Here is a 27,329-nt window from a genome sequence, read left to right on the forward strand (position 1 = left end):
CACGATCAATTAATCTGCTGATTATCTTTTTGTGTATAAAATGTCCAAGCTGACATCTTTAAATGTCTTGATTTGGAGATCTTCAGTCTCACAGAAGACTAAGAAAACCAGCAAATATTCACATTCAAGAAGATGAAACCAGAGATCATCCTGAGTCAAAGTAGTTGCAGGTTAATCTTTTCTCGATCGATTCTTTGTCTTTTTTGGCTTTTTTGTCGTTGTCCCATCCTGGCAGATGAACAGGCAGACAGACAGACAGCAGGAGAGAGAGACGATGGGTGTGACATGCGGCGAAGGTCGCTGGCTGGAATCGAACCAGCGGAAGTTGCGACTATGCAGCCTTGCGGCATGCGCTGTAACCAATCAGCAGCCAAGGTGCTCTGATCAATTAATTCTGACAGTCAGAGGTATGTTTCGGTTTCTTCAGTCACTCAGTGTGTCGTGACAGAGTGAACCTGAGGAAGCATTAACATGTCAAAGGTGTCGCTCGCTCTTTCGACTAATGAACTGTTTTCAGGTCTAATAATAGACGTGTTGATGGAGTACCTGCTTACGAGGAAGTTAATTTTAGAAAATCTTAGCTCTTCAAACTCAGCAGTCGTGTAAAAACTGGCCATTCATCACTAATATCTTCCCTGTTGAAGTGAGGACATGACCCACTGCAAGCTTTTCAAGATGCAAGAATACATGTCCACTCCCCCCGCCTCACCCCGCCTCACCCTGCCTCACCCCCTGCTGCATCTCATGCATTTTAAAACCACTACATCCCCACTCCCTCCGCTCGTGACTGCTGAGTGTGTACTTTGCTCTGTCACAGCACCACCCTGTCTCCCAGCATTACCTGCGCGGCCATGATTTACCCTGTCACCACCGGCCCTCACTCAGTCACTTTGGGTCCTCAGCCGTCACTCATCTCGGCTGACATCTGCCTGCCGAACTTCAGCTCCGTCATGGTTTCCGCGTCGACCCCCTTTCCGCCCTCTCGGAGCACATCCTGTCCGAGTCCACTCTGTCACCAAGGGTTAAATCCGTCTCCGCTGATGGAAGCTGCCACTGTTTCTGTCGACAAACCGCCACAGATGTCTGACTTGTCATACGTCTGTTGAGCTTCTGAGAAGGATCGGCTCTGTGCTTTCTAGGAGTGAGAGGAGCACCGGCTTTCTAATCCTGCTTGCTGATCCTTTTTGTACTCACTTGAAAACCATAAAAAAGACAATATATTTAATGTTCACCTCATCAGCTTCATTGATTTTTGTAAATATCGGCTTATTTTGAAGTTGGGACAGGAGCAACTTTAAGACAAAAACACCTGTTTGGAACATTCCACAGGTAAACAGGTTGATTGGTGACAGGTGAGAGTATCATGATTGGGTATGAAAGGAAAGGCTCGGTCCTTCACAAGCGAGGATGGAGCGAGGTTCACCACTTTGTGAACACATAGTTGGGTGAAGCATATTACTTCATGGGCTCACTTTGTAAAACCTTTGTCAATAAACACAATTTGTTGGCAAATGACTGCATTCAAAACAGTTGAAGACGTCAGTTCGAGCTTGGATGATCTTATTTTCTTGCAGTGTTTTTGGATAAAAAAAATGTATCAACAGTAATTATTCTAAATAACTAATAATACATTACTTGAAAAATGAAGTAAAACCATAAATCCATTATCAAAACAATTGATGATTAATTATGCAGCTCATTTGAGCTGTATAAATGGTAACTGGTTGCAGTGGTGCTCCCATTTAGATGCATGTGTTTCTTATGTTATACAGACTGTTGTGTTTTGGTGTTCCTCGCTGTGCTCTCGCCGTACATATAAGGTTCTGTTACTTACACCACATGTGCATCACTGAGGCATCTTAAATATTGATGTCAAGTTTCAGCTTCTGTGACCCCTGCATTACTTTTCCTGTAGACACTGTGATTCTGCAGAGATGTTAAAGTGAATTTCATAGCAATGCATACAAGGCCTAATTCACACAGAACAAACTTCATAAACAGGTCCTCTTATGTTTCTGCATGACAACTTCCTTTATAAAAGTTTAATTGGACGTGTCCTGTTATGCGCAGCAAACAAGCACCTACTTCACGTGTGGACGTGAATGCAGATTATATTTGATTTCCCCGTGGAGGCTTGAGAAGTGGATTACTTTGTATACTGCCTGTAAACGCGTGCGGTTGCTGGGAAGAAACTTAACAAAGCAGAAAAACTCAAACTGGGTTTTTTTTTTTATTTTTGGAGGGTTTTTGGTTTGACATCTGTTTTGTTAAGAGCCTGGGCACAGGAGACACACATGGATGGGCGGGCGTTCCGAGGGGAACTCTGGTGTCGATGAGCAGTGGGCACATCTGGGGTGCCACCGAGTTCATGCAGGCACCAGAGCAGCGAAGCAGAGCGGGACTGAGGTGTCATGGATGCGTCGACTCATTCCTGCTGCGTTCTTCTCATTGATTCATTTCTCTCTCTTCCTCATCAGGTATCGTAACATGGGGAACCTTCTGAAAGTTTTGACTTGCACAGATCTGGAACAGGAGCCCAATTTTTTCCTCGATTTTGAAAGTGAGTCACTTTTTTTTCTTTTTTAAGTAATTGCTCCCCCTCCTGATATCGATCACATGAATATCTTACCATAACATTATCAACTCTCAAACTCTTTAAGTCTTTCCACCCCCCACCTCCCTCCCCTCACTTATCTTTTACACTGTGTTCTTCCCAGCGGCGAAAAGAGCCAAATCTACCACTGGAGCTTCTGCTCTTTCCATCAACCTGCCTCTTCCATGCTGGAATGTGTGCAGAATATCAATCAGGGCACAGTTGCAGCAGAGCCCCCTCCTCAAATATAAAGCGCTGAAGTTCAGCTGCTGCGTAGCCTAAGGCCCCTCAGCACAGCTTGATCCTGTCCTGGCTCACACTTGGCAAACCCAGAGACTCAGTCATACCTTCGGAGAAAACAATGCCTCATGCAGCTCACACTGTTTCTAGGTGAATTTTGTATTAAAAGAACAACACAATTATGTATTTACTACCTATATTTTTACCTTAATGCAACATTTCTTAGTTTTTTTTTAAAAGTTTTCTCTAAATTTATCACATTCTCAGCATTTTATTTGCATGTTCAGGATGCTGTTACTCCTTGAAATCAAACTTCAAGGAAGCTCACACCAAATCTATAAATTGGAATAAATTAGAAAGCAAGATTTAAAAAAATACAGCATGAAGTAAAAAGGTTAAACCGTAGCTGCCGGTACGAGCTGCGTTTTAGGTGTTTCTTCGCAGCGGGGCTGGAGTTTACAGTCATCAAACTTGGCGAGGTGTTGTAGCTTCAGGTGGTGGAAAAGGTTCACAGTGTTGCCACTTCTGTCAAACCACAATAAAAAGAAAAGCCTTTTAAACTGAACCATCTCTATGCACAGAGTTGATAAAACGCTACAAGATTGTGCACAACCTTTTTTCATTTGTCTTATCTTGCTCCATTTTTCCTCCTCTCAGCCAGGAAAGTGGGTGGTGTCAAAACGAAATGGGAAGCGGTGGAAAGATGAGATTATTTCACTGAGCTTTCATTTACATAATTTAAAGTTGCTTATTAAACTTTCTATCACATCGGAGGATTTGATAGAGTTCCCAGAGCTGTCTCGTACTGTATGTTGAGCCCAGAGTGAATATGGATTAGATACCAATCAGATTTGCCCCGCTGTGACCTTGTTGTTGTTGTTGTTGTCGTCCTCTGCAGATGCCCAGCCCACAGATGCAGAGCGGGAGGTGTGGGACCAGGTGGACGTCGTGCTGAAGGACGCTAAGGGGATCCTGGACGAGCTGCAGGCGTACAAGGGAGCGGGGCAGGAGATCAGAGAGGTACGCCTGGTATATAAATCCCCATCCGACTGACGAGACAGCTGCTGCAGAGTTAAGACAGGGCTCTATGTTAGTTCATGAGGAGTGGAGGTTTTACCTGTAACTGGATCGGATTGATCAGGTTTGTGTTCACTGATTTGCATCATTGCCGTTTCAAGAGATTTTGTGTGAGTGGATCATTCTTGGTGTAAAAAAAGAAGTTAAATTCAAAAGCTGTTACCAGAGGCCATCAGGTCTGACTACTTGCCTCAGTCTATTTATGAGCCCTGGCCTTTAAATGAAGCTTTCACACAGTTCATTTCCAACTGCACAAGTGTTGCCATCCCATTTTTGCTCTCACAGACAAAGAGTGAAGAACAGGGGTTTTGTGAAAAACAGGGCGCAGCCAAATGCGTCTGCAGCCTCAAAAATCAGAAGGTTATTAAACTTTTATGACAAGCTCAGGAGCGCAGAGTGGAAATTTGCTTCCATCTCCTTTATCTAAAAGAGAAAGACCTTTCCCTTCTGACAGAGTTCTCCTGTAACACAGACGGACTCACAACGGAAAAAGATTCGAAAAATCTCTTCAGCAGAAAAAAAACATATCGTCTTTTTAATTCCCTATCAAAACTGGTACCTACATTACCCACAATGCACCTCAACTGCAGACAGTTGAACATTCAGGTGTGTTATGAGAGTAGCAGCTAATGTAGCCGCTCCCCCCAAGCAGTGATGAGGAGCCACAGAGGTCTGCTAACGTCGCTGATTTCTAACGATGTTGACTGAAGGAAATGTTTCAGCCCGAAGCCACAAACTCCTTTGAGCGACTTTTTGAACATGTGCAGCAGAACTCTCCAAGACCTGCAAAGAGACTTCAATGTGTGAAATCAGTGGCGTTCCTCTAAATAAGGGTCACACACACCACACACACTTGTGGGTGCCTGATAAGAGTGCCGAGATAAGACTTTGTTGATCCCACGCTGGGGAAATTTAATTGTTACAGACAGCAAGAATAAAAAAGTAGAAAAAGAACAAATAAAATGAATGAATAAAGCTATACATGTGCATTAGTGTCACAATGGAACATTTTGACTTGCACATGAAGTAGACAATAAAATACAGTGTTTTTGTATTATTGCATGGAAGAAAATGTATAACAGTAAAAAATATATAGCACAGTAAAAAAAAAACTATAAACTGTGAATTTTCATAAAACTTTTCCTCCCTTAACATGTAGACTAATGGTCTTTTTATTGTTTTTCTTTTTGCAGGCGATCCAGAATCCAAACGATGAGGCGTTACAGGAGCAGGCGTGGGCGGCTGTGGTTCCCCTGGTGGGGAAACTGAAGAAGTTCTACGAGTTCTCCCAGAGATTAGGTACCTGTCTGTCTGCGCTGTGTCTGCAGGAACCGTATTCTCATTCTGACTCTCAGATTGAGACTTTGTTTCAAGCGGAAGAAGCTCAGGCATCTTGTGGGATTTAGCTCAAACGCAACATTATGTGTGACACTGAAAAATCCCAACGTGCAGTAACGTCACTGTCTGTAACATTAGTGCAGTTTATCATTTTGAGCGCGACCAAAGCGCCAGACACGATTCCATGGAGGGCGACAGCAGACGTCCTGTATGTAAAAGGTCTTTTAAAGCGGTGCCACAGAGACACAACCTCCATACATGACCTTAATTGTTTGCGTGTGCATCTGCAGTATTGACTGCTGAGCTGCAAAAGTCAACAGACATGCAACACGCACACACTACATGCACCCCACTCTTATATAAACATGCTTTGAAAACCCCCTCAGCCGTGCATTTCTCAGCATGCTGCTTGCGGTGCACTGTGCGCTGACCTCTGTGTAGTGTAGGATGGGGCTATAGGTTGTTTAATTAGCATGGATACAGGGGGGAAGGGGGGAATAGGCTTACTGCTCCCTGATCTTCTTATGACCCTGAGGCTGAGGGGGGTTGGAGCCCGCCATGCCTTGACGCCCTCAACCCCGTAATCCCAGTGGCCGTGGAGAAGGTAGTCAATGGGAGCAGTGGGCGGCGGCAGCCTGGTGATGGCTGTTATGTAACGAAGTAGGCCACCTCCCGGCCTCGGCTGCTGCTCTACTTCACTGCCTTGACTTCAGGCTTCGGGGGCCGTGATGGCCTCCGCAGTCTGCCGTTCCTGCCTGATACGCATGAAGCTGAAAGTCCTTTACTACAGGCTGGTGGAGCATGACGACCAAGAATGGAAGATATTATAGAGGGAAGATTATGTAATTGGACGTGAATGGGCAGATTTCTCTAACTGCTCCAACTACTGCAGCAGTTCCTCCATTGACACCCAAAGCGTGGCTTAAATTTAGCATTGCTGACGGAAGAATTTAGATTTTCTCATAGATAACTACCTAAAGTCCAAGGTGAAATCTGATATCTTGGATCAAAATCCAGAGAATAGCTACAAAATTTTCACATTTGAGAAGCTGGAATTGTAAATGTTTGACATTTCTGCTTCATAAATGACTAAAATTCATCAGTTGTGCAAATAGTTCAGTGTTGTAGAGCCGAAAAACTTCAGTTAATTAGCAGTGCATATGACCTGAAGGAACAGATTTCTCCTGCTCAAGCTGCCAGTTCTTGCATTGACACCAAATCTGGCTTCAATTCAACATAGCTGACAGAAAAATATGAATTTTCTAGCTATTGGCCAACAAATCTAGAATCCATCTTAATATTGCTTATTTTATCTGACCAGCAGTAAAACCCCCAAAACATTCACTTCACAGCAGTAAAACAGAGCAGCATCAAAATGGTCACATTAGAGAAGCTGAAACCAACAAATGTTTGACATCTCTGCTTGACGAATGCCTTGAATGAATCCGTTATGTAACGGACAAACCAGTTAAATTTAACATCGCTCGCAGAATAATACCAGTGTTCAGGCTACAGACCTGCTCAGAATCCCTTCTGATCATCAAGATTAGAGATTTTTTACTGTGACAGAAAGAAACCGATCTGACTTCGAGTCAGCGTGGTCCGTCAGACATGGTGGGGTCTACACCAGACTAAAGTCCCGCCATCCTCCGGCCCTCCCCTCGCTGTGAGTAAAGCGCCTACGTGCCCGCATTCTGCTTGCCTGCTCTGCCGTGACCTGATGAGATCAGACAACCCCCCCACCCCCACCCCCCGCCCCACCCCGACTTCCCGACATACTAGAGTGGCTCATTTCTGAAGGCCTGAAAGCAGCTCCATCTTAACTTCTGTTTTGACTGGGACGTGGAGGGGGGGCGGGAAAAAAAAAACTGCACCACGAAGGCCATTTTTAATCAGCCGCTTCGCTGCAAACGCTGGCCCAAGCAGATGGGAGTCATTACTGAATGGCAAACGTGCTCAATTTACTGCACTGCACTGCCAGCGCTCTGTCCGTCCTCTGAAAGTCCCCGTACGATTATCTTAAGTAGACGGCTGTCTGAATCGGCCCTTTTCTGGGTTATGTTGACATGCTCATCGTCATATGTAATCAACAAGAGTTGTAAAGTACATTTAGAATAAATCTGTTTAAAGTGCTCATTTGGTGCAGCGCAGCCTTGTTGCATCAGATGTTGAGCTCGTCTGGGTTATGTCATTATTGAAGCCTCTCTTCGGCGTCTAGACTGAATTCTAAACACCGTCTGCATCTATAAATAAAAATCCCTCTGGGCTTTAAAGGTTTTCTTTTTTCTTTCTTTTTTTTAACTGTGTGTCTGAACAAGACATGTTTGCTTGATAGTAGTACTTGCTTGGAAGTTGTTCACTACATTTCACTTAATCTTTTCCTCATTTCCCTGCCGGTGCTCCTCACGCATGCTTAATTATCGGTCTGTGGGTATGCTATGTCAAGCCATGGCACAGGCTTTGTATTTACTTACTGTCAAAACAATGAGTGTAATCCTGCTTGAATGAAATCCCGTTCCCCTACCCCTCCCATTTCATGCCAATGAGATAATTAGTCCCATGTCTCATCTGCATCTGAGCAGGAAAGCCTCTCGGCCCCCCCAAACTCTCCCTCTGCTCCCTCCCTCGACACTGGCAAAGGGCCCTGGGCAGTTTGGGCACCACCGCTGTCCCATTATCTGCCTTTGTCCTAATCAGGATGCTTCAGCTGGCTCACACAGGACACTGTTCACATATCTGACTGTGCTTTGGATCCACTTTTAGAGCCGTTCTTCAGCTTTTTCCTCATCTGAAACGAGACTCGGAGCAGTGAGGGTGTCAAACGCTGCGCGTGTCGTCAAACCCTCAGAGGCAAATTTTAGGCTGTATAAATAAAGTTTCATAGCAGACCTGGATTAACAGCACATTCAGGCTTTAGGATGCTTCCTTCTGGCTTGTAATGTTAACTAGTGTGATGCGCCCTAAGTCCAAAACACTGACTACAGTATTGACAGATACATTTTCTATCTAATTATTATGCATTTGGGCTGGCACCAATGATTACTTTCATTAATCTTTCAATTATGTTTTTCCACTGCACCCATTATCATTTTGTCGCCCCAAAATGGTAGTCATGGTTGTCAGTCTGTTTCAATTTCCCACAGCCCCGGGAGACGCCTCCAATTTACTTGTTTTGTCCAAGTAGCAGTCTAAAACTGGAACCTATTTAATTCCCAACAATGTAACACTGAAGGAAGCAGCCACGTCCTCACATTTGAGAGACCAGAACCAACAAATATCTAACATGTTTGCTTGATAAACGACTAATCAGGTGTTTAAATTGTTAACTTAATGGTTTCAGTGCTTTTCTGCAGTTGACAGTATAAAGTATTTATCAGTGTGTTTATGCCACATATTTCTTCTTTCTTTTGACTCTTGCACATCTCATTTCACAGGCTGCTGTAAGAGTCATAGAATTTATATGTTTCTGCAGTTACACAATGTCAGAAAATTGTCATGTTCATTACAAGTTCCCCGAGCTCAATGCAGTCCTCACATTTAAGAAGCTGCAACAAGCAAATCTTTGACATGACAACTTAGCAATTTATTGCTTTTGTGAGTCGGTCGATTGGTGATTTTTAGTTGTCAGTATTTGCTGCAGATCTTCAAATATGAACAAAACAAAACATTTGAAGACATCACATTGGGCTCGTCTCATTTCATAAGACAAAGAAGTGATCAATTAATTGAGAAAATAACCTACAAATGAATTGATTCTCAACATTTATTACTTGCAGGTCTATAGTTTAGTCATCTGAATTAATGACTCACAGGATTTTATAAATGAATATTGACAACGTCTCCACGCCACATACAGGGTTTCTTCCTTCTTATGACCTTTGAGTCTTTGCATGTTGTTCTGGTTCTTCAGCTGCTACAAACTGAATGAGAAACAGTTTTTTTTAGCTTCACCCGCTGATGACCTGGAAGACTTCACACAAACATCAGCGGGCGTGTGAAGGTTCAAGGCCGTCATCAGGGTCCTTTCACAATGAATAAAAGCTCACACCATCCATACATTTTCCACTGTGCTGATGTTTTCTGCTCGCCCTCTAACTCAGATGCGTCTCATTTTTCCTCACAGAGGCGGCGCTGCACAGCCTCCTGGGAGCTCTGACCAGCGAGACTTACGACGACACCACTCAGCACCTGGAGCGGGAGCAGGCGCTGGCCAAGCAGTTCGCAGAGATCCTGCACTTCACACTGCGCTTTGATGAGCTTAAAGTAAGACTGCCTTACTTCTCCAACGTCTCCCAAGTGTTTGTTTCTGCTTTTAAATCCCAAACTCACCTTTTTAGACGCTGATATAAACTCTGCACTTTTCTTCAGTGGATACAAACCAGACTTCTCAGTCGCCCTACAAACTGCTGATGGCCCTGAATTGATTTTTAGCTCTGTGCAGTTTCAGACTGCAGCCAGTGAGCGCATGATTAGCATTTAATTAGAGTCCTGATACTGCTCTGCTGTTTGTAATACAGTGGATGTCAGTGGAATGGCTAATAAGGGTCACAGACGTCTGCAAATTGTTGTCGTTGTGAGCCGATTTCAGCAGCATGTGGCAGGTTTTGTAAATGATGGAGGAAGGAAACTTCTAAGAACTTATCTGGCATTCTTCTTCATTCTTCATTCAGACACTCATTGCTTATGTGCAACCCAAAAAACACCAGGAATCAAGCCTGGGTGTCGGTCGAATTCCCATTGTCAAAAACATAATTGCGTGAGCACTCATCTGTTTAGACAGGGGGTGAACTGGTTCCACTACACCCTCGCTCCTTAGATACAAAAACTTAGGAAAAAAAAACGCACGCCGACACCCCCAGGCGACTTTCTGCGACGTCCCAATTAGTGCCCACTACCCGGGCTGGCAGGATAAAAACATGAAGGTAGGGGGTGCAAGGTGGCATGCCAGGCCTATTCATCAATCTTTCACACCCATGCACGGGCTTCTGACCTAGTTAAAGTGTCTGTGCGGCGTGCAGCCCCTCCCTGGCGAAGCAGCCTGTCTCCTGGTGCATACAGTGGACACAGACTGAGTACCAGTCTATTGTAGCGGGATTAGCATGCTGCCAGTGCAGCTTTGACTGTGACAGGCTCATACAGGAATGAGGATAATTAGCCACATGATGAGCTCTCACTGGCAGTGACGTTTGAAAGAAGCTCTCTGGTTGGACGGCTTCTGTTTTGAGGGGTCAGTTTGGCTTCAAGGTGAAACCAGATGATTCATATTTTGCGGGAGGTTAACTGATTTTGTCTGAGATATCAGACAGTCAGCCTGCATTGGTCCTCCCTTCTCTCTAGCTCTCTAATTGTTGAGACTCTTGTCACAAACTACGCTGATGCACAGCCCGACTGTAACAGCAAAATAACCAAATTTTTCCTGACAGGATGAGCAGGGATGTGGATGTGCAGGAGGAGGATGAGTGTCAGAGGATCCAAATCCAGTTCAGCAAATGAAATTGTAATTGTATCTGTGTTCTTTTTATGTCATTTCCCCCCAAAGCTACATTTCTGCCTTGTTGGCTAAAGCATTCTGTCATGACGATGGCGTGTTTGATCCAGAGCTGAATGTCCTGCTGCAGGCTGTGCCACCTCCAGACATGCACAGAGTCTCTCTCTCTCTCTCTCTCTCTCTGTCTCTGTCTCTGTCTGTGTATTAAGATGCATTTCTGGTGCTTTTTGCAGATGACAAATCCTGCCATTCAGAATGACTTCAGCTACTATAGGAGAACCCTGAGCCGAATGCGGATCAACAACCTACCGGTGAGCACAAGATGTCCCTCTCCTGTCTGTCCTGATGAGGATGGTGTGTGGCCATAAACAGGGCTTTTGTCTTAACACTTGATTGCATGACTACTTGTATGTGAAAGGAGATGCTCGTATTGATGAACCCACAATGAGACGAATCATCACCCTGCTGTGCTCTATGCAGCATTTTAGCATCTTTCAGCTCATTATTTTGGTTTCACAGCCCACAACTGTGCTGTTCTGCTTCGCTCTCATCTCCCTCGTTCTGCAAAAAAGCTCTAGAAACACGCTATGCTATCTGCTACCACTGTGAAACAGCAGTTGGACAGTTTTGCAGCCATTTCTTTCAACACATTTTCAGGTTGGGTATGATCATAGACTCATGAATGATTTTAGTGTCTTTCTGGAGTTAATGTGCAGTATGGTTTGACCATGAAGCATAACATTTAGTTGTGTACCATTGCAAACAAGGGAAGCATTTACGTCATCGGTAGATTCAGCAGAGGTGACTCATGAGTTCATTTAATACAAAATGTGCATTTTACTATTCAAGCAGTCTGTAATTCAGTGCTCCTTTAATGTTTCCATGGCCCTGCTCTTGATCAAATTTAAAAAATGTTCGTCATCGTGATTCGTCTCTCCTCAGACCTGATGTTGATTAAAGCCGCCAGCTCTCATTAGAATCCCAGTTCAGCTCAGGCTGCTGCAGAAGGCCAGATTGATGAATGAAGTTTGCAGACTGTTGGAGCCCCCAGGAGTCAGGAAGCGTCTCACAACATGAAGTCAGAGCCCCGTGGGGAGTTTCAGGGAGTTTGAAGCACAAGTTGTTGAGCAGCAGTGCGTGGCGGCAGCAACTGATCTCGAATCAGTAGCATGGCCCGAACCCCCCAGAGATGAAACGCCTAATTGCAGGTCAATGTGAGGTCTGTACAGTAGATGAAGGGATTTTTGCCTGATACATAAGAGAGTGAAGAAGAGTTAAACCAGAGGTGTGTTAAAGTACTCTGTGTTTTTTAGCAGTGCCTAATTACATTGGCTATAATCAATATGTGACTAATTACATGTGAGAGCAGCAGACAGACAGGTCCGACTGGCACTCTCCTAATGATGTCATCTTGTTGCACCCTCTTTCCTTGCAATGGCATGAAGGTTGTCCTACTGGATAATTGGTGCCACCTACTGCGTAACTCGATGAACCAACTATTAATAATCGCATCATGGAGTTAAATCATTTAGTCTTCTGCCGATTTACTTGACATTTGGTTCAAATTTGCAATACCTTTGAATGGAGGCCCGGCTAATTCTAGCATCTTAAAAGTCAGATATTTCCCTCGGGAGTTGGTGGAGACCAAAAGCGGAGTTAAAAGAGAGAGAATATTGCACTTTCATTGGCCAGGAAGGAGCAGGCAGGAGGCATATCAGCCAATCAGTGCAGGTTTTAAAATAAAACGTAGTAACAGAACACAAACTATTCCTCCTGTAATATTATGGTACAAGATACCTGTTTCAACTCGCTGGTCATGTTTTCTGCCATACGAGGTCCAGCTGCAGTCAGTCCCGTTAATTCTCCCGATCATTGTTTATTCATGAGCTCTTTGTGACATCTGATACTATAAAAAAAAGAAATCCAAGAGCTGCACGACTTGCCAGAATTTGATTCCCCCACGTGGATCCATGAAGCTCCAATGATGCACTGTGACACCATCAAAACTATCCAATCACTGACTTACCTGCTAATATGAATTCATGTTTACTGCTGCGAAAGGCCAAATCAGAAAAGCCAACAATGTAGAATATTTTATCCTCACTGTGGGCCAAGTTGACCAAACCACAGGTGTATGATCGGAGACATGCCAGTGCACGCTAACCTGCAAATAATTGGTTTATGTAAGTGCAGCAAAAAGGAAGCAGCTCCCTCAATACTATTTAAGTGTTATGGGATGTTTCCTTTATTGATTGCAGGCTTAGCTTTGGAGATGTGAAATTCAAGGACCCACTTACTCTCCTATATGATGCATCCTGCATTTCACCAGATATACATCATTATTCTGCGGCTTGAAGGACATCTAAAGATACTGTGGAGCAGGAAATAGTGAGACTGAGGTGCTCCCGTGTGCGCAGAACGAACTGAAACTGCTCTCAGATTTGACCGTCTGACGGGAGGTTTTATTCTCCAAACCAGAATGTGCCATTAGGCAAATGGGCCGAGACAAGTCGTCGTTAGGACCTGTCACTGCTGAAAGACGCTCCGGCTGCCGTCCTCCCTCGTAGCTCCGTCTCACAGCAGCAGCAGCAATTTAGTCACCACTCAGACAACTGAATCATTCAGACATCCGAGATGAAACGCATCTGTCCCCGCGGTGGGAAAAAAAAGAGATGTCTTTGAGCTCATGTGTCATCATTTGTTAAAACATGAATTGGTTTGGAATTTTGGGGAGATTATTCATATTCTGTCAGTGTTATCATAAAAAAAATAAAAATAAAAGCAGGAAAAGTTCGTATCGCTTAAGTACGCAGACAAATTTAGAACAGGCCGTTCAAGAGACACCTTGTTCTTTGTTACCTGGCAGGTGTTTTCAGTGTCTCGTTGAGTCTGAGACTATAAAGCAGCAGGATGAGTTAGTCAGCTGGGAAACCAGGAGGAGCAGGGCTCGGTGGTGCGGTTTGTATCAGTGTTTCACTTATGACTTTATTTAATAAAACTGCTTTTACGTGCACCATCACAACCTACTGGAGCTGCATGACAATGACGAGCACGATGGCAGGAAAAATCAGTACGTCCACACAGCGCTTTTATGTTTCGTGCATCCTGAAGAGGTTTCAAATAAACCTGGCTCGTTACAGATTTTAACATCACAGTGAGGAGCCGTCCACACCAGCAGCGGTTTGAAAGCCTTTCTCGAGCAGTTTCGTCGCTCTGTGTGTCATGTCGGTCCACACTGACTCTGACAGACACACATGATGGTTGCAGCGGCGTGCCAGTTTCACGGTGTACCATGCTATGAACGTGATTATCATACCGTGTACATGTGCTGTACTGAATTCATGCTATTTAGGAATATTGGACATTCCATTAAGGGCCATTGTAACTGATAATAATAACAATAACTGGGGTGGCTGTCAGACCAGAGGCGCTGATCCAGGCGTTCGAGCAGCTGTAGGACGAACACACAGGTTTACCTCTGGACTCCTTTTCTCTTTAATTCTCTGTTGTCTTTTTCAATTTTCCTTTTCTCTGCAAACTTTGAGAGCAACATCTTGCTGTGAGGCTCAAACAGAAGAAAATCCATACATAATGTAATAAGTGTCGCACAGACCTGATCTGGATTGATTTTCACTTCAGTCCGGACCTGGAGCTCGGTCCAGACTTCGAGAAGCCCAGTTTGTATGCTGTGAACATGTGAAATGTATCCGTAAAGATTGGCCGAGGCCAGTTTCACAATGGGCCTATAGAGCTACAGTGGACAGGGGAAAACAGTAGGTGAGATAATAAAGAAAGTCGATGCCGTGTTCTTCCTGTGTGCTTGCAGAGGAACCTTGTGGGTGTTTTTGCTTTGCACATTAAAATAAATCAATCAAATCTGTGTGCATCCATGATCCTGTGGTCAAAACAATCCAGTTAATTCATTCAGTACCAGTTGATATAACCTGTGCTTCCAAACCCTGCAGACCTGCATTATCACTTAAAACTCAGTGCGCACACAGTGAAGCTGCAACGTAACCACAGCCTGTGCTACAGTTAAAAAGCCCTGCTCCACCCTGCCTACGCGATATCTGGGCCCCTCATATATTAGTTATTACTTATTTAGAGTCCTTGTGAGCTCCAGGCTCTCTGTTCTCCAGCTGACTCTGACCTTTGACCTGTAGCGATACAACTAAGATGAATTTTACAATAAAATGTCATTATTGTTTTATGATTCTCAGGCAGAGGGTGAGAATGAAGTCAACAATGAACTGGCCAATCGGATATCGCTGTTCTACGCCGATGCCACGCCCATGCTGAAGACATTAAGCGACGGCACAACAAAGTTTGTATCCGAGGTAAGGCGGACAAAAAGCGGCGAGCGCTTATGAACAGACACGTGAAGCCCCGCCTCACTCACCACATTTCTTCTTCTGCCTTTTCACAGAACAAGAACCTGCCCATCGAGAACACGACGGACTGCTTGAGCACGATGGCGACTGTGTGTAAAGTCATGCTGGAAACCCCGTGAGTCGCCTCCTGCGTTGTTCGTGCCGCTTCAGCTCCCGCTCTTTGCATTGTCTAATCCCGCTTCGTGTCCTTTCAGGGAGTACCGCAGCCGATTCACCAGTGAGGAGACGGTGTCTTTCTGCCTCCGGGTGATGGTCGGCGTCATCATCCTGTACGACTACGTCCATCCTGTAGGAGCTTTCGCAAAGTCGTCCAAAATCGATGTGAGTACGCGTTCGCGTCACTATCGCGCCGCACAGCTCGGTACACGAAGCTAACAGCCTGTTTCCTGTCCGCAGATGAAAGGCTGCATCAAAGTCCTCAAAGATCAGCCTCCGAACAGTGTAGAAGGCCTTCTCAACGCTCTCAGGTGAGCTCATGCTCAAATCAAATTGTGTTTTTCCCCCTCAGCCCAGCATGTAATGTCATTACAGCCGCAGCCTGGCACACACTCTTCAGCCCCACTGTTGCAGCTGTTAGAAACGAGGCCGCTGCTCGTGCTGCGAGTTGAACGACGTTGGTGCCTGTCCATGAGCAGCACACAGACCTCTTGGTTTACTTCAGTCCCCGTCAGCACGGCGACTCGGTCACTGCACAGTCCAGCGGGGGGGATTCGGCCAGCTGCGTGCCCTCTGTGCCAGATCCGGGCTGGGTGTCGAAGCCTCTCCAGAAAGGCCGATTATATCTGACACCTCGTCCTCCTTACGGTCTCCCAAATTTTACCCGCCTCCCCTGACGCTCACAGCTGCTCACGCTGATGGGGCCGTTTCTGTGGTGACCTCACATCTGTATCTCCCTCTGTACGGCGGCCCGAGGCTGGCTGGCGCTACCCGGTCGCATGAGGTCACTCGCATGCAAAGACAACAGATTTTCTTTCAGCGGTTCCAAATCTGATTTGATGGAGGATCACAAAATATTGTAGATGTGTGATAGAAAGTAACTGAGAACATTTATTCGAGTACTGCACTTTGTTTGATGCTACATGGAATATTATATTTGGCAATCCACTACATGTGTCTGACAGCTGCTGTTACTCTTTAAATTAAGATTTTACATCAGAAACAACATTAAAAACACAACAGGCCCAAAGAGGTCAGCAGAACATTTCATCTCTCATTAATCGTCTCATAACCGCTCAGATTTATCTTCCATCTCTAGTTTGGAAACCAGCAGACAAAACTGCTCTGATTGATTGATCTTGAATAATCATTTTAGCCATTTTTAAGCAAAAAAAAAAAAAAAAAGCCAAATATTTGCTGGTTGCAGCTTCTCAGATCAAGTTTTTCCTTGTCAAACTGAATCCTTTTTGGATTTTGGACTGATCAAACAAAGCAAGTCATTTTAAGTCTCTAGGAAGTCACTTTTCACAGTTTTCGCACGTCTTGTAGACAAAACAATGAATGCATCAATTGAGGAAATGATGAGCAGATTAATCGATAATGAGATGCAGACCCATTGACGGCACCTCGGCCAGCTACAACAGAAAAATGCACCAGTATTAACAGCTGAACAGTGCCTTGTACAGTAATCAGTCACAGGGGACATTTCCGTGGTAACACAGCTGCAGTTGCATTGGTACTTTTACATGTAAACTATCTGAATGTTCACCTGCAGGTACACAACCAAGCATCTGAATGATGAATCAACCAACAAGACTATCAAGAGCATGCTGCAGTAGGACTGAGCTGCTGCTCCAACTGCTTGCCTCACACCCTGCTGGGGGGAGACGCCACTCTCCTGACTGATGTCGGTGCACAGAATGTTTTTTTTTTTTTTTTTTTTTTTTTGCTTTTTTTAAATTTTATAATGGAAAAAGAGCTGCAGCTCCGCCCTCTTTTATAATGCAAAATGCTACTGCCATTATGAACGTCTTTTTCTGTGCCAAAAAGATGTTGCTGAGATGTAATGTTTTCGATAAAAGGCCATGCGACAGTGGCAGCTAATGAAAGCATTGTGGATCCTCTGGTGTTTTTAAACATGTCTTGTTTTTCCCTGTATAAGGGACGGGAGTGCTTTGACTTGAAAATTTAAAAGAGAGAGATATATAGAGAAGTATATATTATTTTTGTTTGATTCGTTATTTAATATTACATCCTCTGCATGATGAAAATGATGTCTTTTCCTTCTATTTAAAAAACTAATGGTTCAGTTTAATTTGTCTGCTCTGTTGTGCATTATTACATGTTTTGTTATTGAAATGGTACTGGTCGAAATGCAATTTAAGAGTACTGTTTTTATATTTTTTATAGGTTTTAATTTGTGCATATGTCTTTTTTTTCATAGTTGTGTTGTATTTTTCATTTGAAAACTTTAAACTGTGATGTGTGCAAAATCAAATTAAAATTGGGAGTCTTTACTGTAAATGGACAGTATGTTGTGGCTGGAGAAATTAAAAGGAGAACTCTTGTTTTCTACAACCCGCCGTGTCAGGTTTGATCTCTTATATCGTCGTCTCCGGATGGCTGACAGGAAGTTTTATTGCGATTTTTTTTTTCTTTTTCTCGTGTGAAAAGCAGAGGTACATATTCTCATGCTCAACCACCAAACAGGCAGTGAGGAAGAACACTTTAGATCCCAAAGTCTGATAAAACAGACACTCAGTGTTTACTTACTTACAAGTGAGCTCGGTTCAATACAACGGTCAGCGAACGCACCATTGTTCGTATGGCCATGCTACGTGTTTCCAGTTCAAGGTGTTCAGTTAAAGCAGCTGTTCTTAAACACCTCTGTGCACCACCTGCTCAGCACTAAACTGCAGACGAGCACTACGTTTACATGCAGTCAATATTCGGGTTATGGTCAATATTCCGGTTTCTGTAACACTCGGAATAACCTGTTTACATGCGTGAGCAAACAGGGTTATTCCTCAATTGGGATATCCCGATCAAAACAGCGACGCATGGACAACGTGTCGACGCACGGAGAACGTCATGACGCAATGCGCGTCATTTCAGCTTAACGTAGCGTAACTTTTCGCTCACCTTCTCGTATATCTCGCTATCCCGGTACTTTCTACCGTCTACAAAAGACATGATATTCATGTCTTTCACCACACTTACGACGTGACTTGTCTCCTCCTCCCCCAAAAGTGTGGTGTCCTCCGTTTCGCCATGCCAACAAGTAGTTCCCGCACTCAAAAGACCAAGATTCCTTGCGAATAGAACGTGCGCAGAACACAAATTAATGTTCCGTTCGATGGGGATATCCCGATAGGCGTATACATGACCAAATATTCGGGTTAGAAAAGGAGTAACCCAGGGGTCATATTCGGGTTTTTAAAAACAGGTTCATTCCAGGTGTTCACATGGCCGTGCGCAACCGGGTTATTGCTGATATTCCGGTTATGAAAGGGTTTTTGACTGCACGAAAACGTAGTGAGTGAAGCCTTTAGAGCTAAAGACATTTCCCTCAGGGGTTGGTGGAGACCAAAAACGGAGCTAAAAGAGAGCTTCAGGTGACCAGACACACGACTCCACGTGAATGATGATGTTCTGTATCAAGGAACTGTGTGCTAATAAGTTCACCAGTATCAGCTTAAAAGGTGGTTGATACAAACATTGTTATTTATAGCCGTCACAGTAGGACTGTAGCTTTTTGAGTGTGAAAAGGCTTTTAAGAAGGACGTCATGGACAGTGCTGTGAATCACTGCTGAGTCACCATGTGTACAGGCTAAAGCTGCAGTCAGTGACAGTGGTGACTCAGTATAATTGGTTCACGTTGAAGATTCAGTGTTTAAGAGTTGTACTGAACGTCTCAGTTAGCTTAGCATAAAGGCTGGGAAAAGGGCTTAACTAGGGATGAGTGAGTACACCACTATCTGTATCTGTATCTGTTCAACCATCTAAATAATCTGTATCCGTATCTGTACTCGGAGTGGGCGGGGTCTAACGGAAATGGGTGGGGCTTAAATCAGTACATTATTTTAAGTCTGAAATTGATACACAATAAAAATATTAATATAGGCTACTCTGTGTGTTCAGCTATATGTGAGTAGGTGATCTGTAAGACTGTTTATTTTTTAATGATCTGTGTGAACTTGGTGATTCATGCAAATAGGGAAATAGTTTTCCAACTGACTTTGTATCACCAGCCAAACTAAGAGCAAGCAGATGGTTAAAAAAAAAAACAAAAAACGACCGGAGTGGAGGCAGTGACCGACGCGACACGAGCTGTTTTCAGCTCTGTCTTGTCAAATGTACCGCGTACGTTACGAAACAAGTTCACCAAGTAACTTTATATATCATACAAACCGAAATAAACGCGAACTGAAGAAAACCTAAGGAGTACTGAAGAGAGCAACGTTAGCTAGAAACGTGTTTGTGTGGGGGGCGGGCGCTGTGTGTGACTGGCCAATCACAGAGTGTGAAGACAGTCAGTTACCCAATGAGGCTTTTCCTTCAGCACGAGCACGGATATTGACGACTCGTATCATGCTCATACTCGTCAAAAATGCTTTATCCGGCTCAACCCTTTGTGAAACGGCTACGAAATCTACCAAGTAGCACCTCTAAAACTCACAGTTGTGTCTAGTTTGTGTAATCTGTGCAGAACCTGAAGAGTAAAAACAACATCTTGTAGTTTTACGACTATTTCGTAGCTTGGCAGGTGATTGGGTGAACCATCTGTCTATCAGGGGCTAACCTCAACCAATCAGATCAACTAAACATTCATAGATCAAATTCTTCCTGAAGACAGTCCATAGATAAACTATAACCCCGCTCCTCGGCTCTCTGGACCAGTTGCTTCCAGTCTTCATGCCAAGCTAAGCTAAGCTAAGCTAACCAGCTGCTGGCTGTAGCTACATATTGACCACAGACATGAGTGGTATCTTCTTATCTACCTCTCAGTAATAAAGTGAATAAGTGTATTTGCAAAATGTAGAACTGCTCCATAATGATTTAACGCAAACAACAAGCGAAAGATCAGCTCCAGTCTCATGGAAGATAAGTTTAAAGTTGAGGGAAAACATGAAAAAAATGACTCTCAGATACAGCAAAATATCCATTAATGCATTTGCCATTGTTACATATTCACTGAGTGTGCCTTGGCCTGTTTTGAACACCCTGTCCACTACAGTTAATGGATCATTAAGAAACATAATTGCATGATGTCAATGACAAGTGGTCATCTCCCATTCATGAAAAAAAAAAAAGAAGCTTTTCTGGCTCTATTATTCTGTCTTTCCACATTAAAGGTTTTCTCCTTTTACTCTCCTTTTAAAACAGACCACCAGAAATATCCTTTCAATTCATTTTCAGCCCACAAACCTTTTCCTTTTTTTTCTTCTCCTCTTTTCAGTGGCGCCATAGAGTGAGAAGGGGGCTACTTTTGGGTGGGCACTGCAGCACTATCAGCAGTGTTGGAGAACTTCTCAGGGTCAAAGAGAGAGAGAGGCATGGATGGGTGTGTCCTCTGCAGCATCACTGCACTAACAGACATGGGAAAGGAAGGAAAAAGGAGGGAGTGAAGGAGGCGGGCGGGAGGAAACAAAGTGGTTTAATCTTGGGTGGGTTTTACAGTCCTTTGGGGACAGAGCGGTAAAAATGGGAAAGTGCTGCCCTGTAGCTTATGTTGCAGCTTCTTTAAATGAGTGAACGCAGCTCAAATGAGGTTTGCCTGCTCAGTGGGCAGCGACAAACCTCGTTCTGATCTCCCACCGTGACCCTCCATGCAGAAGCTCTGATATCCAGACGAGCGAACTCTTTCCCAGCCTTTCATCTGAGGTGTTTAGATCCATCACGCCTGAAAATTGGGGCTGTTTGGAGCCAAAAAATCCTGAAAAACATTGACATAAACAGAGGTGGAAAGTAATTAAGTACGTTTTCTCAAGAAATGTACTTAACTCTGAGGAAAATACTGAACTTTTTACTCCACTGCATTCATCTGACAGCTATTAAAGATCAAGACGCTACATAAAAACACATGTTCAGTTTATAAATATGATGCATTATAGATGAATATAGATGAATTATTCAAATTAGTTGATGTGCACGATGTGACATTCAAGGTCTTCGTCATTTTGACCTTCAGTGCGTGGGCCACTCCGTGTTTTATGATTCTCATCCTTTATTTTGCTTTTTAATTATGTATCAGTACTTGGACAATCTTGGACAAGATGTTTCTTCCCAGCAGGAATTAGACATCTCCACACTGAATTACAAAAACCAGATGGACTAACACTTTTGTTTGCATTGTTTATTTGGAGTTAATCTGCAGTAAGGATGGCTGGTACAAAGCGTGATTTTATTCTGCTAAGTTAAAGAATCTGAGGTGTTGTTTTATTATTTTATTGCATTTTGATAGAAATACAAGAGATGAAGCATCTGATTCAATGCAGAGACATGAAAAATATTTTTAATATACATGATTTTTGTACACGAATCTGTAGGCAAGGGACAAGATTTTGGTATTGTACGTGTTTTCGTGTCCGTTTGTAGCCCTAGTAGTATTGACCAATCACGTTTGAGCAGGCTTTGGTTGCATGCAGGTAAACCTTCCGTGTGGAGAGCAACAAGGTTAGCTGTTAGCACCCAGAGGTTGAATCGTCATTGGACGATAGCTCGCGCTGTCGGGCAGAGCGGGGCTGATGCTGTGGAAGATATTTCATGATGACTGCAGGTACGGCGGTACACAGAGAAAGCACACGAAGAGGTCAAAGACGGTGTTAGCTAACGACAGTGACTTGAAACATTTGCCTTTGTGGAGGACAAATCTGCCGCCTCTTGTCTAATGAGGCCTTTTTCTCACGTTTCTTGACAGTTTGACATTTGGACTATTCTCGTACGCACCACAGTGAACTGGCACAACCGTCAGTTATTTCTGAGTAAAGAGTTTCTTCTTTTATTCCAGTGAAAACCCCAGCAGCACGAGTGCTGACTTCTGTCCATAAACCACAAGGCCCTAACACATTGCTCATCTGTCTCTTGGGTGAGAACAAGTTCACTTTTCCGAGAAAGACAACGGCTATCCTCCGAGACCACCCCTTCACGCGCCGTCACAGATGCAGAGCCCCCCCAGAATCCCACTTCCTCCTGTACGTTGCTTTAATCGGGGGAGTCTTAGTTAATCAGTCGTGTCAAAATATTAACGGCTCATTGAGGATCACGTTTCATGCCAGCAAAACTGAACCAAGAGTGCTGTAATCTGTGTCCGTTGGGCAGATAGGACTCCTTGCTTGGGCAAAGTGTCGGTGCTTTATCAGGAACTAAGAGTCAGTGAAAGTATTGCCACACACACTCACAAGTGAGACGGCACAAGCCAAGTTCCTCTAAAATACGGTCAATGAAAGTGGACGTTTTGCACCGAGAAATATGTCCTTTTTGTTTTAGTGAACTTCTGCCCACAAACATCCTTCAACACATTGACAAACAGTCTTTCTATATTGAGATTCAGACACATGAGTAGGACGGTCTGTACCAAGGGCTCTGTCATAATCCTGCAACGACCGCATGCCACTTCTTCAATTATCAAAATAAATCCGAACGGCACTTTTCTCTGTGCAAATTGCCGCTGAAGGTGTCGATATTTGGATGAGGACAGTTTCATAAAAACAAGCATCGATTAGCCGATCGACGGGAAATGAATGTGGAACTACTCTGACGATTGATTGTTTTCCTCAAGCAAAAATGACCATTAACGAGTTCCAGCTTCTCTTTTTTGCTTCTTATCAATGATTTACACAATAGAAACCGAAAACGTTTTGCTTTTGTACTGTGAAATGGAGAAAACAAGCAATATTGAAACTGCGATTGACATTTTATAGACAATCAAGAAAATAACTGGAAAATTAATCGATAATGAGAATGATTGTTTAATATTTATACATATTTCTTTAATTAACCTGATAATTCTGACTTTCAGCGATGATTCGTGACACTGGAAACAATTCAGTTTAATTAACTTTTAATTATAAAGTGACAAATCAGAGCAGAAGTTGTCTCAGGACACTTTCCTTAGAGCAGGTCAGCACCAAACTCTTAATCTGCAGAGACCCAACGATCCCGCCATGAGCAAGCACTAGAGTATTGATTAGTAATGAAGTGTAATTAGTAGCTGTTCTGGAGCTTTCAATCGTATCACACAACCTTCCTCAGCGGCCGGAGCTTAAAGCGTAAATGTTTACATTTCCATTGACAAAGACAGTCTCTCTCCAGGTCCATTTAGCAGCTGATAACCTGATTAACGTTGTTAGCCGTGCTAGCGCTGCAGCACTAAGGATGTCGGTCTGTTGGTTCATTCACCGTTTTGGTCCAGACTGAAAAATCTCAACAGCTGTTCAGTGGATTTCCACGACTTTTGCTACAGACATCAATGATGAAGGTTAATGACTTTGGTGATCCCTGGACTTTTCCTCTAGCACCACCAGCAGGTTAAAGTTTTCCTTTTTCCGGTTAAATATCTCAATGGATGAATTGGCACAACACTCTGTGGTGAATTACAATCACTTTGGTGACTGTGTGACTTTTAGCACCATCATCAGGTCAAGATCGCTTTCTGCAAAGCGAATGACGCTCCCATCAGCTTCAGCTGTACCTCGTGTTTGGTGCTACTAATCAAATGTTAGCGTGCTAACATGCTAAAACAAGGCATTGTGACTGAATTCAGAGACTGTGTTGACCGTGACTACAGCATTGCGTGCATATAAGAGATGATCATGCTGTGTGGATCGTTTGTAACTCACACACATGTTCAAGCTTCACACCTTCGTCAAAAGATGCTGTGAGTGTGAGAGTCATCTTCAGCAGTTGTCATTTCCTTGTTGACAGTAGAGATGATGTTGAACCTCGCTGACCTCCCGCTGCAGGTCACCACACCAGCCATTCACACTTGGCAGCACTGCAAAACAACAGTGCGTCCGGACGCTGCGGCGCGCCACATAGATGACAGCGGCTTCTGCTTTTCTGCAGCCAGTCGTGAATCGTACTTTAAAACGCACGCTGGTTCATTTTCATAATGAGGGCTCTGCTGTGACTTTAAAGATAAACCGAGCTACGGTATATAAACACCAGTCAGGCTGTAGTTATTAATGGTTTACTACTGGTCAGTGAAGCATTAATAAATGATTTATTAACCAAGACTACAGCCATTAGCTTTACTGTTTAAAAATGGCTAATAAGACAGTAAAATCTAAATATATTGTCTTTTAGATGTTTTCCCAATTCATTACAAAATCTGTAAAGCATGAATAAATAATTTATTATCCAATGAAAAAGCCCTTAATTAGAACTTATGAACCTCTTTTCATGTGAGTCTTTTTGTCTTTTTAGGAAGTGGAACTGAAATATCATTTTGCATTGACAAACTTCAACAGCTATTCCCAATTTATAGTATTGACATGTGATTTGGTAACCATTAATAAAGTCAATCACTTACAGCTTCGTAAATTAGGGCTCATTAAAAAGTAGGACTGAAATGTCATGTGTTCATTCGCAACCTTTGAGAGATTTTCCCGATAAATCACCAGCTGATAATTACAAATAATGTTTATTAATGTTGCATTTATTAGAAATGTGTAATAAAGTGGTATCAGTTGGGTCTTTTTAGAAATTTGACAGATGTTTTCATGATTTATTACAATCCATTAAGTATTGATATATTTCGTAGTAACCTTTGTAAATGACGATATTTCAGGATCATTAAAACATGATCCTGAAATATCGTCCGGCCGTCTGACGTTTTCCACTTTTGACAGGCCAGTCACAACTAAATACTCTGATTCAAAACCAAGAATAACCTCAAAGCTTGGTTCAGATTAATTCCTGGCTTGGACATCAACATTTTTCTGGCTGTGTGTACAAAACTGTCATGCCCACAGTCACTTCCACTTGCAGTTTTGATACACCCTGCCTATTGCAATTTCCTCCGATGGAGGTCCTGAAGGGAGTCGACCGTTTTCTGTCTTTCTGTCGGACCATAAATCATGGCCCTGAGTCCTGATGACTGTGCAACTGTGGTTACAGTCTCCACAACTGAGGTTTGTCTCCAGCCATCCTGTCACTGAGTAATATCCGACTGAACGGCGCAGCATTCAAAGGAGAGGCCCGGCCGTGAGTGAAATCTGCTGGTGTGGTCTCACCAGCTTATAGTGTGTCAGTGGCTCTCCGTTCAGGTGAAATGGTGAAACAGTTTCAGTTTGTTATTCCTGGGAACAGGAAGTCTTGGGTACGACGTGGAAATATTTGAGACCGTCTTGTGCAGCTGGAGTCAGCAGTTGGTTAGCTTAGCTTAGCATAAAGACTGGAAGCAGGTGGAAACCGGGTCATAATCAAGGTGTAAAGATGATAAGCTGAGGTGTCATGGGAGGTCATGTGCGGGACTATTACTTGGCTCAGTAACTTCCTGGAGTCTAAAACTCCTGTAAACCCACAACTTTTTACTTTATTTCTACAAATTTAACAAAAATTTGATACAGTGTTTATCCTTCTTAGCGTTGTTGTTCACCTAGTTTCCAGTTTTTATGCTAAGCTAAGCTAACTGCCTCGTGGCTCCACACACGAGTGCGGTATCAATCTTCTTGTCTATCTCTCAACAAGAAAGCGGACAAGTGTGCTTCCTGAAATGTCATATTATTCAGTTAAGATCACCTGTGAAGTGTGCTGCACTACGCTGTGATTTTCTGCATGAAAAACAACGCAAACATCATTTCCTCGTCCTTTCTGTCTGTTGGAGCTAAATGAGACATATTTTGTATGTGTTTTTTCACACTTTGTGTCTTTAATGTCTTCACAGTGGTCTCATTTTGAAAGAATCAGTGGATCTTGTAAGACTAGGCCAGAATACTATAAGTACAAATTAGATTTACTGATCTGAAAACGTCTCTGATTATATCTTCAAAATCCTGGATTATAAATCACTTGAATCTCTTTTGACTTGTAAAAACAGCAATGGTTTTGGCTCTGCTATGTTTCCGTCCAAAGGCTGATGGAGTATATTTATATTAAATTAAAAACCAGGCAGTGTGTGTATGTGTGTGTGTGGGGTGGGAAAAGGGAGGGGTGTGTCAGCCGGTGCGGTGCTGCTGCTGCTGCTGACTTTAGCCGGAGCCGATAAGCACCAGCTGCTACTGAGCGTTCACATTACTGTAATCAAGCCGTGTTGGCACCAGCTACACTGTTCCTCTCCACCTCCAGCCTTCATGCCGTGCTCCAGGATTATCTTACATTACTAGAAAGGGCGCTGTAAGAGATGTCCATCTTAAATAAGACTTTTAGGTGAGCAGATTTTTGCACGTGGGGTTATAAATTCTTACTGCTCTTGCTTGCAGTGCAGGTTCAATGCAGCAAGAGTCTGTTTTTGGAAAAAGAAAATAAATACAACCCGTGGCAGAACACTCCACCAGCATCCAGCAAGATGCAGATTTAAGTAGAATTATCTCACATGACTTTAGGACTGAATATGACTTTTTAGCATGCACAGTCGTTGCAGTGCACCAGCAGCACTCTCATCACCTATTACTCTGCAGGGCGTGTCACATGAGAGATGAACGGACATCAGCAACTATAGCTGCTGTCTTCCCCTGCATTATTTCTGCCTAACATACAAGTTTTGTTTTTTTTTTTTTCCTTTTGCACGGAAATGTATGAGTCTTCACGGTCCTCTGCAGCTGTTAATCAAGGTTGCACCCAGAGTAAAAAGGATCAAGGTCATTCAAATGTTTCTTTTCATTTCTCTTTGGTGTTATCTCCTTTTGACTGTACTTCGCGGAAAACTTCCCAATGTCAAGATCATTTCGACTTATTCACACCCACTGCATCACACACACACACACACACACACACACACACACACCAATCTATGCAAACACACACTTGATCTGGTCGTGAGCCTGCAGGTGGTGCAGTAGCATCAGCTTTGGCGTGCAGCTCAGTCAGTCGGCCTCTCCCTGACTAGAAGAAGAGCTGCTGACTGGAACACATTTCCTCCGCTCTGCACAGGGAAAACACTTATTCAGCTCTTATGGGAAAACCCCGTCTTGGGGTTAGAGGGGCCGAGGATATCACCAGCGCTGCCTCAGACACCCACATCCCTTCCTCATCACTCTCTGACACATCAGAGCGCGCAGTTTAAAGATCCTTAATGTGATTACAGCCATTAAATCTATAACT

General features: G+C 43.5%; 1 protein-coding gene across 1 annotated transcript in view; it reads left to right on the forward strand.

Moving 5' to 3' along the window:
• fam49bb (family with sequence similarity 49 member Bb) overlaps positions 1–17,641 on the forward strand; it is a 34,289-nt gene extending 16,648 nt beyond the window's left edge. Inside the window, exons 3-12 of the mRNA XM_076761129.1 lie at positions 2,478–2,560; positions 3,732–3,853; positions 5,104–5,209; positions 9,372–9,511; positions 10,970–11,047; positions 14,957–15,073; positions 15,163–15,242; positions 15,322–15,448; positions 15,524–15,594; positions 16,839–17,641. Coding sequence (XP_076617244.1) covers positions 2,488–2,560; positions 3,732–3,853; positions 5,104–5,209; positions 9,372–9,511; positions 10,970–11,047; positions 14,957–15,073; positions 15,163–15,242; positions 15,322–15,448; positions 15,524–15,594; positions 16,839–16,902 — 978 coding nt within the window. The 5' untranslated portion in view covers positions 2,478–2,487 and the 3' untranslated portion in view covers positions 16,903–17,641. The remainder of the gene's footprint in view (positions 1–2,477; positions 2,561–3,731; positions 3,854–5,103; positions 5,210–9,371; positions 9,512–10,969; positions 11,048–14,956; positions 15,074–15,162; positions 15,243–15,321; positions 15,449–15,523; positions 15,595–16,838) is intronic.
• The last annotated feature ends 9,688 nt before the right edge of the window (positions 17,642–27,329 follow it).

Source organism: Chaetodon auriga, chromosome 21 (genome assembly GCF_051107435.1).
Source record: "Chaetodon auriga isolate fChaAug3 chromosome 21, fChaAug3.hap1, whole genome shotgun sequence".
Lineage (NCBI taxonomy): Eukaryota > Metazoa > Chordata > Actinopteri > Chaetodontiformes > Chaetodontidae > Chaetodon > Chaetodon auriga.